General features: G+C 50.4%; 1 protein-coding gene across 1 annotated transcript in view; it reads left to right on the forward strand.

Annotated features, from left to right (window-relative positions):
- Positions 1–15,281, forward strand: part of CUX2 (cut like homeobox 2) — a 273,772-nt gene that overhangs the window by 225,168 nt on the left and 33,323 nt on the right. The window contains exons 5-6 of the mRNA XM_052654859.1: positions 10,850–10,984; positions 14,030–14,153. Of these exons, the coding sequence (XP_052510819.1) occupies positions 10,850–10,984; positions 14,030–14,153 (259 nt within the window). The remainder of the gene's footprint in view (positions 1–10,849; positions 10,985–14,029; positions 14,154–15,281) is intronic.

Here is a 15,281-nt window from a genome sequence, read left to right on the forward strand (position 1 = left end):
TTAACCCTCACAGACAAGTATGCCTGGTCTTCCCAGCCCAGGGCTCCAAAGGCTGGTATTATACATTCATTGAGTCACAGAGCTCTCAATTTCAGGGGGCAGAGCCATGCCAGGAGGGGCAGTCACAGGACTCCAGGCTGCAGCACCCTCTCACTGAGTTGGGGCCACTCCCCAATCTGCCATCTTGTATCCTATATCACACCTGACTCCTCCGATGCTCAGTTTCCCCACTTGTGAAATACAGATGCTCTCACCTCATTGTAGGCCCACTGGGTGGATCCAGTGGGGATAGAGGATGCTTACCACGGTGCCTGGCTCAGAGGAGTGCCCCTGTGTGATTCATTCTGCAAACACTGAGCTCCCGCTGTGTGCCAGGTACTCGCCCCAGCACCAGGGCCAAGATGCCAAGTAAAACACTGTGCCTGCCTGCCTGGAACTTTCTGTGCAGCCCAGTCTGTGGAAACCCTACTTTTCTTACAATGGACATGAGTCTGAGTCCCAGCTCTGCTGCTCCCTGGCTGGGTAGCCTTGGAGTGAGTAGCTCCACCTCTCTGCGCCTCTGTTTTCGTCTCTGGAAATGCACACTTATCTCCTGGTGCCTCTGGGAGGATTAAGCGAAGTGAAGCGTGTGCATTCCTAAGCTGAGTGTCTAGCACAGAGTTAATGCTCAGGAGACCAGTGGCTGCTGTTGCTGTTGCCCATGGTGTTACTATCACATCACCTACCAGCGCCAAGAAGGAAGACCCACTCCAGCCCCCTCTGTCCATGCTCAAGCCAGGAGACCTCGAAGCAGCCGGCCCTGGCGGTGGAGGGGCAAAAGGGTGGTGGGACACCCGGCCTCCATTTGCATACAAGGGCTGGGCAACCCATCTGCTGTCAAAAAGTTAGGATTAAAGGATCAAAGGGAGGTTCACTGCCTCCGTTGGTAGCCTGAGCCTCCCGCCCACACGGGCACCCGGAGGCGGGGCCCAGATGGGAGAAGGCTTCTGTCTCAGAGAGGTTTTGGAGGGGCACACGCATACTTCTGCATATACATGTTTCTAAACAGCCTCTCGGGCAGCCTTTGCAGCTCCCGTTTCCTAAGAAAGCTCTCAATGCCACTTTCCTTCAGATGGACACAGTGGGAGGAATGAGATTCCTAGATTCACCGTTCTCCCCCCACAACCCCGTAGACACTTAAAAAAAAAAACACCAACAGCATCAGCTAGTGGTAGGAGATGGAATAGAGGGTATTCTGTTCGTCTCCTCCTACAGTGGCTTTGGAAAGCCTGGTGTGGGATTAAAATATTATAAATCTACTGGCAGTATTCTCTAGGGGTTTAGATCCAATGTACCCAAAATGAATTAGTCATTTTATTAAGCAGTTTATGCATAAAGAGCAAGCTGATGGCTGTAAGACAAAGGCACACCGCTTCTCGACGACGCTCCCCCTCCCCGCCTGCCCATCAGGACCTGCCACCTCGGATGGTTCATATTTGATCTTCCGTGTCTGCCAGCGTGCTCAATTAATCCAAAGAATTTGTAGTCAGACCCTTCTGATTTGGGGTCCCCTGTTTGGGGCTTTTTTTTATTCAGGTTGAATCTAAAGCCGTTTGATTCTTGCTGCCACTGCCCTTGTCTATGTATCGACATGGTATGTTGCAAGAGTGAAGTGGGGAAAATAAAGTCCCGCTCAGGGCCCTGGGCAGCCTCGTGTCTCTGCTGAAAGGTTTTCAGCGGAAGTGCTGAGCCCAGCAGCAACCTGGGCTCCCAGGCTCCAGACGAGGGGCTGGGGGGATGTTCTGTCACATCTGACACTAAGATAGGAGACTTGCCAGACCCGGGAGGAGGAGCAGCACAGGTCGCTTTGGAGACGAGGGGTCAGCGGGACCCAGCGCTTCCTCAAGCAGAGTCACCCGACATAGGGAGCAGTCACGATGTAGCTGGCACAGCATAAACTGAACACATTGCGTACCAGGTATCACCTTTCTACTTCCTTCTAGATAAAGTCAGTCGGGTGCAAAACATCTTAAATGCCTACAGAACCTGGGAATCTTTCCTTTTAACCATGGAAGAGCTAGCTTCAAGCTCCAGGTCTTGAGCAGGCAATGGGGGTGTAACTAGAATTAACAGCACCCTTGGTTTTTCCTTTGTATTTATTTTTATGGGTAAAAGCGCCTTGTTTATAATACAGAATTCAATGATCTGTTTACAATAGTGAGATACATATTCGTTTAAAATACATTTAAATTAAAAACATTGAATCACATAAGGACAAGTGTCAAATTGGTAATCTTCAGGGGGGCAGGTGGATGCAGCTGAAGTCGTAACGTGAGGACCCCAGCGTCTGGCTCTTGGGCCACACGGCGTTCAAATCCAGCTCCACCTTTTTCAACAAGAGGCTTCCCTCTTCTGGGCTGCAGTTTTCTCATCTTGGAAGTGGGGATGATAGCAATGTCTCCTATGGTTGTTTTGATGATTAAATGAGATATAAATACATGCAAAGTACCTGGCATTTGTCAGGGCACATTGCGGGGGGTGAAGAAATGTCAGTTCCCTGGAGCTTTTGGCTCAAGATGCTTGGTGGTCATCTCATCTACTCTTTACCCCAGCTTCCTGGTTTTGGGTGCTCCATCTGCTCCAGAGTGAATGGTTGCTAGAGTTGCGGGGACAAAGACCAGAAAGTAGCCTGCTCTGAACCCAGTCACCACCCACCAGCACCCAGAATAGCCTACAGGGTGGAGAAGTGAAGCTGGCACAGAATTGCCCAGGCATTGCCAGCCTCTCCGAGCCCCACGTCTTCATCTGTAAAATGGGTCCATTGCTGTGAGGATGAGGCTAAGTTGTGTTTGTGGAACAGTAACTCGGGGGTGGGGGGGGAATTGGGCAGGACGGTCTGCCACCCTTTCTTGGTGTGATGGGGGCTGTTTCTCCCGGTGTTTCTCTCTCGGGCCCCTGCTGGCTTCCTCATTTCCCTCAGGGCTCTGCTCAGATGTCACCCCCTTCACAAAGCCTTCCCTGACCTGCTGCCTCAATTAACATCCTCCCCACAGGGTGAGGGGCACATCTCAGGCCAAGCTCTCTCCTGACCCTGCTTTGTGTTCCCTCTCAGCCCCCTTAGAGCCCTTAATTTGCCTGTCCTTTGTCAGCCCTCTCTAGAATGTCAGCCCCTGGAAGGCAGGAATTTCCTCTTACTTACTGCTGTCTTCAGGGCTCAGAAACTTCCCTGGCACTGAGTAGATGCTCAGGAAATATCTGGCAACTGAAGAGATGGTATCTGATACATAGTAGGTGCTCAGTAAATGCAAACTGATGAATCAGTGGCTGAATTAGGGACTGTATTAGTTTCCTCCTGCTGCTGAAATGACCTCTGATTTGGATGCTTCAAACAGGTTACATTTATTGAGCACCTACTGTGTGGGCCCAAGGAGAAGGGAGGTGGTGAGGAGTGAAAACTGAATGCCCCCAGGCCCCTGTGACTGTCAGGCTCTCTGAGAAACCTCTTCCCAACATATTTAAGATTTGCTGTCATTTCTGTCTCTTTCACTTTGTAAGGGCAGCCAGTGACGTACAGCTGATGCATCAGCTCATACCACTCGGACAAAGTAAGCAGGAAGCCCTTGGAAGTGCCGGCTCCCCTGGCTGAGCATTTCACCTGTGCGTAACTTGGCAGAATCTTCCAGTCATCTGAATGCTAGGAATTTTTTTTTTTTCTTCCCTAACTCAATCCGCAGTAGCTCAGGCATCCGTGGATATCTTCCCAGATAGGGGCGTTGGGAAGAAATGAGTTTACTCACACACCGTAAAGTGTAGGAACTCTGTAGAGAGGAAATCAAGAGTGGAGTATGCCTGGGGAGAGAAGTGATCACCGTTGCTGTGCGGTTTCCAGAGCAGGGACCACACTCAACCCACAGCCCAGTTTCTCAGCAGTGGGAGAGGACGCACGTGCAGGAGAATCAGAGGTCAGCACTCTTACGTCCTCTTATGAAGCAGCTTGTCTTCCTGGAAGGCTGGTGAAATGGGTGCACCAGGAGGGGAGTAGGTTAGGCTTGAGTAAGGACTTCCTTCCGAGGAAACTTGGAGTCTAGCAGCTCCTTAGTCCTGCTCTCTCGCAGTTGGTATCCAGCGGCCAGTTACCATGTGTTATGGATTGAATTGTGTGCCCCTAAAAGTTACACTGAAGTCCTAGCCCCTGGTGCCTGTGAACGTGACCTTATTTGGGACCAGAGAATTTGCAGATGTGAGCATGCTACGGGAAGGCCCTTAGGGTGAGCCCCTAATCCAGTGGGCAGGCGTGCGTGCTCAGTCACTGCAGTTGTGTCTGACTCTTTGCAACCCTATGGACTGTGGCCCTCCAGGCTCCCCTCTCTCTTCTCGTAAGGACAGTGTGACTGCTGTCCTCACAAAAGAGGAGAGAGACATAGAGAAGAGGGCCGGGTGATGACAGGCAGAGATTGAAGTGGTGCCACTACAAACCGAGAAACGCCCCAGCTTGCCAGCAACACCAGAAGCTAGGAGAAAGTGTGGAGCAGATCAGGAAAGTGTGGCTCTGCCGACCCCTTGATTTTGGACTTCGGGCCTCCAGGGCACACACAGTGCCTTCATTTTCTGGAACTACCCATAGACTGGATGGCTTAAAGCAGTGGAGATTTATTCTCTCAGTTTTGGAGCCCAGAAGCCCTAAATCAAGATGCTGGCAGGGTGGATTCCTTTTGAAGGCACGCAGGGAGAATAGGTTCCAGTCCTCTCCCCCAACCAGCCTGGGCACTCCTTGACTCGCAGACACGTCATTTCGGTCTCCGCCTCTGTCTTCAGGACCTTCCCTGCGTGTCACCTCTCTGTGTCTTCTCTTTTTGTAGAGACACCAGTCATTGGATTAGTCGGCCCTAATCCAGTTGACCCCATCTTAACTTGATTTCATCTGCGAAGACCCTGTTTCTTTTTTTTTTTTAATTTGGCTGCACCAGATCTCAGTGGCAGCATGGGGGATCTTCAGTCTTCCTTGCAGCATGCAAACTTGTAGTTGCAGCGTGTGGGATCTAGGTCCCTGATCAGGGATCAAACCTGGGTACCCGCCACACACACACTCCAGGAACACAAAATCCCAGCCGCTGGACCCACCAGAGGAGTCCCAGACCCGGTTTCTAAATAAAGTCACATTCACAAGTTCTGAATGGACATGAATTTGGGGGAACACTGTTCAGCCTAGAGCACCGCACCGCATCAGTTCTTCCTGTCTGCCTCTGGAGTCTGAGCACTCCACCCTGCCTCTCCTGCCGCCATCCCGGTCCCAGCGTCTCGCTGCCTGGACCATTGGCAGCCGTCTCCTGTCTGGCTCCCTCTACAGCCCATTTTTTCACACAGCAACTTGGATGAGCCTTTCAAGAAGGCAAATCAGAACCTGTCACTTCCTAATGCTCTGAAGATATATTCCATCCCCATCCATATTATCTGACTGGAACTTAAGCTACACAGAGACAAGGCCACTACTGTGCCCCCCTCAAAGAGATGCTCAACTTGCTGAGTGAAGCAGGTGCATGGACTCATAGGTCCCCCTGAAGTGAGCTGCACCCACTTCAGACTCACCACTGTGGCATAAAGCAGTACCTAAGCATGGGCTCCACACCCACAGACTCTGGACTCCAGCTGCAACCTCACAGGGGAGGCTCTGTGACTATCCCCATTTTACAGACCAGGACACTGAGGTCTCTGAGTGGTGAAAGAGTAATCACATGTTGGTTTGGGTCCTCTGGAAGCATACAGATGCCAAGATGGCATTAGATGTACGAGAGGTTTTTGGGGGAAGATGCCTGGGAAGGATGAAGGAGAGGGAGAGGAGAAGGCCAGGAGAGCCTTCACATGGCAATGCTGGTCTGACACCTGGGAAGGGAGGGGAGAGGAAGGAGGGTTGGTGGGAGGAATCTCACACCACAGTGCAGATCTCAAAACAGTCTATAGCCAGGCTGATGGGAGCCCCAAAGCAGGATACACTCGTCTGCTCAGGTGTTTCAGGTAAGAAAACACCACAAACCAGGTGACTTAAATGACAAGGTTTTATTACTCACAGTTCTGGAGGCTGGAAGTCTTAAGATCGAGGTGCCAGCAGGGCTGGTTCCTGGTGAGAGCTCTTTTCCTGGCTTGCAGATGCCTTCTGCATCTTAGTAGGCTGATGCTTTGCTCTGATCCCACACTGCCACAAGGCATAAGAATTAGGGCAACACTCACTTAGAGTCTGTTAGGGGTCAGGCACTGTCCCAGAAGCTCAGCGCGCTCATGCATCCCTGCACTACTCTCTGTGGTAGGTCCCGTTGTTATTCCCGTTTTACTGACGGCGAAACTGAGGCTCAGCGGACCTATGTGACTTTCCCTGAGGCTGCCACAGCCAGGATTTGACCGTCAGCCTTCCAGCCTGTCCCCCTCCCTCTTTTATCTTGAGAGGCTGTGGGAATTTGGAGGAGTCGCAACATCCAAACCTCGAGTGTCAAGTTCATCTGGAAAGCTGCTTATTAATCACCCTGAGCATCCCAGCTCCAAGGAATAGGCCCAAGGCCAAAAGCACTCACTTAGCAGGACCTTGCCCCCTATCTGCTGACATCCAGTGCTGATTGAGCGTGTGCCTGGGGTCGACTCATCAGAGAGACTTGAAGGTGGAGCTCAGAGAAGTCAGATGCCTTGTCCCAGGTCCCCCAGCCAGCCAGCGGCAAGGCCAAGAATAGAGCCCTCAGTGTCGTGCTTCTGGCCTGATGATTGCCAGGCCACACCTCAGGGCCGCTTGGTCCACTGCCAAGAGTCACCAGGCTCTCTGGTTCAGACTCCACCCCTGCCACTTCTGAGCTAACGTTCTTAAGCACATAGAATCTCCTCTCCGGGCCTTCATTTCCTTGTCTAAAAAAATGGAAATAGCAGCAGCTACCTTTATCAGGCCTCACCTTGGGGAAGTGATTTCCACGTGCTCCCCCTGGCCCCACACCATGTCTCTGTTTCCCCATCTGTGGACTAGGAACACAACAGCCCTACCTAACAGTGTTATGGTGAAGATGGAATGAATTCTAATCCATGTAAAGTGGTCTGGCTGTTAGGACTCAGCCACTGCCTGACTTTGGCCATCATTTGAACCTCCCCTCACTTTCTCTCTCCAACCGGGGATCCAGGGGAAGCATAGTGTGGGGAGAAGAGGCCCAAAGGCCCATCGTGGCCCTACCACCCCCTCACTTTCAGACTTTAGGGAAGTTATGGGACTCTACTTTTCCCCACTCAGCTCTGGGGTTGTGGGGTGGGGAAGTTGGACAATGGACAAATTGTCCCTCTTTGAGCGACTCTTTCTAAGCTGGAGCCTTTCAGTCCCTGAGTGGGGTTCAAAGCAGGACTGCCGGACTGAGTGTCCCAGACACTGACGAGAGTATATGCGGCCTCGCCATGTCCTGAGTCTCCTGGAGTTTGACCACAAACCGCCGCTGCTGGAACACCGTGGGGCCAGTACGCTGCCCCTCTCAGGATAATCACAGCAGCCCGCTCTGTGTCCAGCCCTAGTCTCCACCTGGCACTGTGCAAATCTTGTTCTCTCATCCAGTCCTTGCAGTACCATCGTACAGGTCAGAAAATAGAGGCTTAAAGAGGTTACCTAACTGTCCAAAGGTCACATGGCCAGTCTGGAGCTGGAGCTAACACCAGCAGTCCTTAAATCACGCTGCCTCTCCCAATAATCATTTTCAGTCTTCCCAGTAGTAACTTCTGAGAGGCAGAAACTGTTTCCTTTTCCCACTTTTTAGTGGGAAAACTGAGGCTCAAGACCAGTGCTGGACTTTGGGTTCTGAGAGTGTCATCACCCAGTATTCTTGCCCAGAGAATCCCATGGACGGAGGAACCTGGCTGGCTACAGTCCATGGCGTTGCAAAGAGTCAGACACAACTGAGCTATTAACTTTCACTTACACTTTTTTCCTACCCTGTACGGGCAAATGAAGCCAAAGAGACGGAGCCCGGGAACCCGCTGGCCCCATAGAGTATCACTGGCCACCCCCACTCCTCTAGCCTCTCTGGGGTCACCTGAGGTCAGCTTCCCCTGGACAGAGAGTATCGGGCAACAAAGAATGACCACAGGGCCTCCGAGCAGAACAAACCTCCATTTCTGATCCCTGGAAATGAGGTAAATGACATCCCTTCTCACCCGAGCGGCGTCTTTTGGTTTGGACAGGCTCCTGGCCAGCCAGCCCCTGAGCCATGAGCTGGATCTGTTCCACCTCCTGCAACCAGAGCGAGCCCTCCATGTCCGCTCCCGAGCTGCAGCCTCCGTGTTTATCTAACCTCCCTGACCCTGGCAAGCGCTTGTCGCCTGTTTCTTCTTTTCTCAAAAACCAGGACACAATAGGAAGCGTTTCCTTGAACTTATTAAAAAATCCAGACTTGTAAATTAATTTGTCCGTGTTGTACAAAGGCAGTACAGATGGGCTCATTAGCATGCACACAACAAATAATTATAGATGAATTTTTAGCTGGCCTGCCTAATGCGCTTGCTGGGTTAATTATGTCAATGTATAATTACATCAGCCCGGGGAGACATAATGGCATACCCCGCTGAGCAGGCCCTGCCTAATGACGGGGCGTGGGGGGAGTGCTGACAGAGGAAAGACGGCAGCGGCGTTCCCGTGCACCTGCTTACCTCGACACAAACGCCCATTGTCCGAGCCTCCCACCACCTCAACAGACAGGCAGGAGGAGAGGGAGAAAATGCAGAGGTGGCCTTGTTCCAGCCGGACCTGAAGGCCCCCAAGTATAGGCTCTACCCCGTTTCTCCATCAGCAGACATTTATTGGGTTGGACTGTGGGTCAGGCGTCATTCACCCACAAGGGGTCCAGTGGAGCAAAAGGAGATGTGGTCCCAGCCCTGCCTCATGTGGAGTTTGCAGTCCAGCGGGCATCCACTGGGTGCGCTTGTAAATCATTGAAAATTGGAAGTGCAGCGACTGCTGTGAAAGAAAGGTGCAGACAGCTGGGAGAGCACATACCGGAAAACCAGCTAACTGGTCAGGGAAGGCTTCCTGGAAGCCCTGGCATTTGAATTGCTAAGACGAGTAAGCATCAACTAGCCAAAAAGGACAGAGGAGGGCCGAAGGCTCCTGGCTGTACAAAGCCTCTGGGATGGGAAGGTGCATATGAGGGACTGAGAGAAGAAGGTCAGTATTGTTGGCACTCAGAAGGGCAGGGAAAATAGCAAGGGCTTCCATGTGTTCTGAGGGGACCAAGGGCCAGGCACCATGTTGAGGACTTTGCAATCACAGGCTCATGAGGTCGGTATTTTTGTGGTGAGGCACAGAGAGGCAGCACCACTTGCCAAGGTCACACAGCAATGCTGAGAAGCAAGTGTGGATTAGATTTGGGCCAAGAATGTCTGACTCCAGGGTCCACACCAGCAGAGAGTAGCGGCCAAGCAGATGCTAGTGAGAGATCTCAGAGGAGGAACCAGAAAGAGAGAGGGCTCTTGGGCATTAGAAAAACTTGTGGAACAGACCGGGCCCCTTGGCCTGAAGCGAAGAGGCCCCGGCTTTCTTGGGGCCCCGTGAATACCTACCTATGCGTGGCTGTTGTTGTTTAGTCAGTAAGCTGTGTCCGACCTTTTTGTGACCTCATGGTCTCTAGCGTGCCAGGCTCCACTGTCCATGGGATTTTCCAGGCAAGAGTACTGGAGTGGGTTGCCACTTCCTTCTCCAGGGGATTTTCTCAGCCCAGGGATTGAACCCATGTCTCCTGCTTTAGCAGTCATGTTCTTTACCCCTGAGCCACCAGGGAAGCCCCTTCCTACACCTGGCTACTGGGGTTGAAATATCCAGAGCACCGGGACAGGAAGTTTTTATGGCATTAGAGAAAGAGACCCAGACTTGAGTCTCTCCTCCACGCTTCAGCAAATCGCTGCTTCTCTGAGCCTTAGTTTCCTCATCTGTGAAAACAAGTTAGATCTAAGCCATCCTCCAGGGGATGCTGGTGCATCGTGGGATTGGTTCCCAAGGACTGGCTTTGTAACCTGGAAGATGCTCCACCAACCACCTGCCCCAAGTGGAGAGCTCCTGAAAGAAGAGGTGGTTGGATTCTAGATTTGAAGGAAGAGGAAGTGCTTGCTAGCTGCCAGCAATAGGGACAGAATTCCAGGTGGAAAGACCTGCAGTCCTCAATTTTTTTTTGCTGTTGGGACATTTGGAGACATCTTATGTCCAGATTTATATTTGGTCCCCAGGAAAAAAAAATCATTTAGTCAACCATAAGTGTTCACAAAAGGTGGTGTGTTGGCCCAGATCCGTTGAAAAGCACCGCAAGGCTTATATGTGCAAGGATGCTATTACGGGACCTTGGGTGAAGGAAAATAGGGAGAGAGTGAGAAGTGGGGAACTGGGAGAAAGCCTAAGGAAGGAAGTCCTGAGTGAGGTCGTGGGCTGGTCCTCAGAGCAGTTCCTTATCCCCCAAGCAGGTCTGCCCCCATCCTTGCTGCCTTATCTGGGAAGTTCCCTGAGAAGGAAACACTTGTACTGATGAATTTCAGAGCGTGCCTGCTGGGGTCCTTGCTAAGTGACGCTCCCTCTGGTTGGAGGTGTGCAAGACACCATCTCATGGCCACCACCGATGGCATTTAGAATCACCAGAATGCAGTTATTGTAACAATTGTTATTATTGTCAGCTGGGCAGGACATCCACACCCATGGGAACAGCACAGGCTCTTCAGAGCAGGTGCCTGGAGAAGCTCTGCTCCCTCATCAAGCAGAAAGTGCACAATGCTCCCATAAGCCAGCAGAGAGATTCCAGACAGCTCCAAGGGATGGTTCCTCCCACATGAGCTCCCTGGCCCGCAGAGCTCCTCCTACCACTGTCCTTTCTCTGTGCAGACCCCGTGCCTGTGTTTGAGGTGGCACGCAGCCCAGACGACAGACTGCAGCCCCCCAGCTTCGACCCCAGTGGGCCCCCGCGGCGAGAGCTCCACGCTTCGTGGAAGAGACACCCTGAGCTCGTTGGCACCAAAGGTACTGATAAGGCTCTCACAGAATGTCCATAATAAGCAAATGGGCTGTGACTCTTTGGCAGCCAAACTCTGCCACCCCTGTGGGGGGAAGAGGGGCCGGGAACTCAACTTTATCATTTTAGAAGTGGGATGGGTTAAGGTACACTTCTGCTGAAACAGGCTGACCCCAAATTTCAGAGGCTTAATGTATTTGAAGAGAGGAGAACTTTCAGGGGATGGTCCACACAGTCATTCAGGGACCCAGGTTGTGGTCGTCAGCACTCAACATCCACAGTCACAAGTGCATGTTTGACATCTGATCAAGAGGCAGAGAAAGAATGTGGAGGATCACACTGAGATTTGTGGGGTCCAGACCTCGGAGGGGCAAGCATCACCTTGGCCACATCCTATTGGCCAAAGCTCAGTCACGTGGCTATACTCTGCTCCAAAGGAGGCTGGGAAATGTAGTCTGCCCAGGAGGAGAGTGGAAAAGGGTGTAGGAGCCAACACTGTCTCAGCTCCAAATGAGACAAGTAATAGGTGTACATATTTTGTGATAAAATGTTTAAAAGCAAGAGAATGATGAACAAAATTCAGCATGTTGATTACCTCTGGAGAGTAAGATGTAAGGTAGGAAGTCTCCATAGGGAGAGCAAATAGTAGCAGGTGAAAGCCATTGGTAACCATCCCAGTCTTGGGTGTTCATTGACCTGCATGCCAGGCACTGTGGTAGGCACTAGGGACCCAGCCAGGAATAAAACAGAAAAATCTATGCCCTCATCATGTTGACCTTCTAGAGGGAGGAACTGATTGTCAACAAATAAATTAGCAAAATATATAGTATGTCAGTTGGTGAAAAGTCTTTGGGAAGAAAATTAAGCAGAGAATTGGGGAAGATTCGGGTTAAAGGCTTCTTGTCTAAGGAATGAATGAATAGGGTTTTCCTCAGGTCTGTAAGCTTTTTCTGAAAAGGGCTAGAAAGTAATTATCTTGGATGTTGCAGGTCATGCAGTTTTTGTCACAACTACGTAACACTGGGAGAAAGCAGCTGTAGATAATATGTGAATTACTACATATTAATTTGGGGGCATGACTTTATTCTAGTAAAACTTTATTGACAAAACAGGTAGCGAGCCAGATTTGGCATGTAGTGAAGACAAAATGGGCTGAGAACCGTCAAACGGAAGCATGACACAGAGTCACTTTTCAGGAAACAACCACTTTCACACTCCCCCATTTCTCAACATCCTCCCTTCACCCTTCTCCCCCGCATTGCCTAGTGAGCACCTGCTGCAAGCCTGGCCCTAGGCAGGGTCTTCTGGGGAAGACTTACAGAGACTAAAATAACAGCATTTTGATAGCTCTGGTCCTGCACCTGGAATACCCTTCTGGCTACCCTGACAAGCCAGGACTTGGCAGTTCTTCAGCCCCTGCTCATATGTATGCCTCTATGAAGCCCCTGAGGTTCCCCAGCAAAGCCATCACCGCTTCCTCTGAGGTCTGAACGTCCTTCTCTAAGAATAATATTAATAGAAGTTGTGGAAATTGCCTCTTGAGAGCATTTGCTCTGTGTGGTGTGCTTTTCACACAGCAGCTCACTGGCCCCATTTTACAGATGGGGAAACTTGAGTCACAGAAGCAGCAGGTACCCAAGTAGGGAATCAAAACAAAAAATCTTGACCTTGGACCTGGGCTGTGTTTCTTCTTGAGGACCCTTATTATTCTGCATCATGATGGTCAAACCTTGCTTTTCTGTTCACTGCTGTGGCCTCCACATCTGGAACATTCCCAGACCATGTGTGTGCACGTGTTTTGTGTGTCTTATGAGCTGACCTCTCTGCCAGCCTCTCAGGGGACTCACTCTACAAACTGCCCAGCTCTACACTCACCCTCCTGTGCCAGGCTCACAGTAGAAACTTTATAACCAGGACAGAATTTAACTGAGTCACGTGGACCCGTGGTTGAGAGACCAAATTTTGGAGCTCTTGAGCCACTCACCCTCGATAGCTGGCCCCTGGGCATGTCTCTCTCCATGAATTTAGTGCCAAAGGCACACACTGATCTCCAAATGAGCTCCCATAGCATTCACAAAGATGGACCTGATGTGGGCCCTGCCCCAGGGCACCTGTAGGTGAGAGGTAATGACCGAACATCTGAGTATGTGCCATCAATCATGGGGAAGGGAAAGCAGTGTGGCAGGTCCTCACTAGGTTAAATCTGGAGTTCCCCTGTGACCCCACCATTCCACTCCTAGGATATACCCTAAAAAACTGAAAACAAGTGCTCAGACAAAACTTGTACACAAATGTTTATAGAAGCACTGTTCACAGTAGCCAAATGATAGAAATAATCTAAATGCCCAGCAGTGGATGAATGGAAAAAAACAAAATATGATATATCCATAAAATGGAATATTATCCGGCCATAAAAAAGGAATGAAGCACTGACCCATGGTCCAATTGGAATGAAGCTCAAAGACATGTCAAGTGAAAGAATCAAGTCACAAAAGGACATATGCTATGATTCTAGCGATGGGAGATATCCAAAATACACAAATCCATAGCAACAGAAAGCAGAACATTGGTCAGCCGGGGAAGGGAGTGAGGAGTGTCTGCTTAATGGGGACAAGTTTCATTTTGGGGTGATGACAGCGTCCTGGAATTACTGACAATGATTGCACAGTATTTTTGACTATACTACGTGTCACTAAATTGTGTATTTTAAAATGGTTAAAATGGTGAATTTTATGTGTATTTTACCATGATTTTTTTTAATCATACAGAAGGCCAAGGAGGCAGGGACAGGTCTGAGAGGGCAAAGGAACCTCTGGGTGTGCCGCCCAGGGCCCACACGATGGGAGTCTGACTCTCTTATGCAGGTGTTCGCCAAGCCTGCAACCCAGCCTACCATGGTGGCGGCAAGTCTGACAGCTCTGCTGTCTCCAGTGCTGAGTTTGGGAAATTGATTCTCCTCCCAGAACCATTGATCGAGCTGGTTTGCAGAAAGCGGCTCCGGTCGTCATGCCGCTCTCAGCAATGGGCAGTTTTCCCTCTTCTTCTTCCTTCAGAGCAGAGAGAGGGGACGTCACCAGCCGGGCCCACGCTGACCGAGGCGAGCCGCCTCCCAGGCATTCCCAGCAAAGCCCTCCTGACAGAAACTTTGCTGCAGAGAAATGAGGCAGAGAAACAAAAGTGAGTTGGGAAGGACGGGCGGGCCCCTGCTGCTCCATCTGTCTGGGAGAGGGGGCCTGGAAAGTCACCCCTGCCAGGGCCCATTGGGAATCCAGATGCAGTCTGAAGATGCAGACGCCGGCCTGGGTTCACACCACGTGTCAGCAGCTCAGTGACCTGCCCTGGGCCAGTCACGTCGCCTCGCTGAGCCGCAGTTTCCCCATCTGAAAAATGGGGCTAATGGTGGTATGTTAGTCATGGTTCCCCAGAGAAGCAGAGCCAGTAGGATTTTTTTTTTTAATTATGAGTTGTATTTCCAGGACCTACCTAACTCACATGATTGAAGCTAGCAAGTCTGAATTGGTAGAGCTGGCCAGCAGGCTGGAAACTGTCAGGTAGAAGTCAGCACTGGCTGCCATCTTGAGACAGAATTTCTTCTTCAGTTTTGTTCTTAAGACTGTCAACAACAACAACAACAACAAAAATTTTAAAAGGGGGATTTCCCTGGCAGTCCAGTGGTTAAGATTCTGAGCTTTAACTGCATGGGGCACAGGTTTGATCCTTGGTTGGGGAACTAAAACTAAGATCCCACATGCTGTGCAGCATGCCCAGATTATTTTTAATCAAAAAAAAAAAAAGTTAAGACCTTCAACTGACTAGATGAGGCCCATCCCTGTTATTGCAAATATTTTCCTTTACTTAACATCAACTAATTGTAGATGTTAACTCCATCTACAGAATCCCTTCACAGCAATACTTGTATTAGTGTGTGACTGCATAACTGGGTACTATAGCCCAGCCAAATGGACATATAATACTGACTGTCACAGGCCATATCGGCTCCTAGTCTGCCCTGAGAATGAATGAAATGAAATGGCCCCTCTGAATGCTTAGCTCAGTGTTCACACGGCACATGTCAGTAAGCATTTGCCTTTACAGTTAGTGCAATGTTGATAAAATATGCATTCTTAGGGCCTCTCTAGGACAGTTTCATGATGATCATTCCATATATCTTTTCTGTTATTCACTTATTTCTTCATCCCACATATTTATGGAACCACCTGCTGTGTGCCAGGCACTGTTCTAGGGAAGAGCTGCGAACAAAATGGACAAAACTCTCTGCCCTCCTGGACTTTATTTTCTCATGAG

The sequence above is a fragment of the Budorcas taxicolor genome, chromosome 17 (assembly GCF_023091745.1).
Source record: "Budorcas taxicolor isolate Tak-1 chromosome 17, Takin1.1, whole genome shotgun sequence".
Classification (NCBI taxonomy): Eukaryota; Metazoa; Chordata; class Mammalia; order Artiodactyla; family Bovidae; genus Budorcas; species Budorcas taxicolor.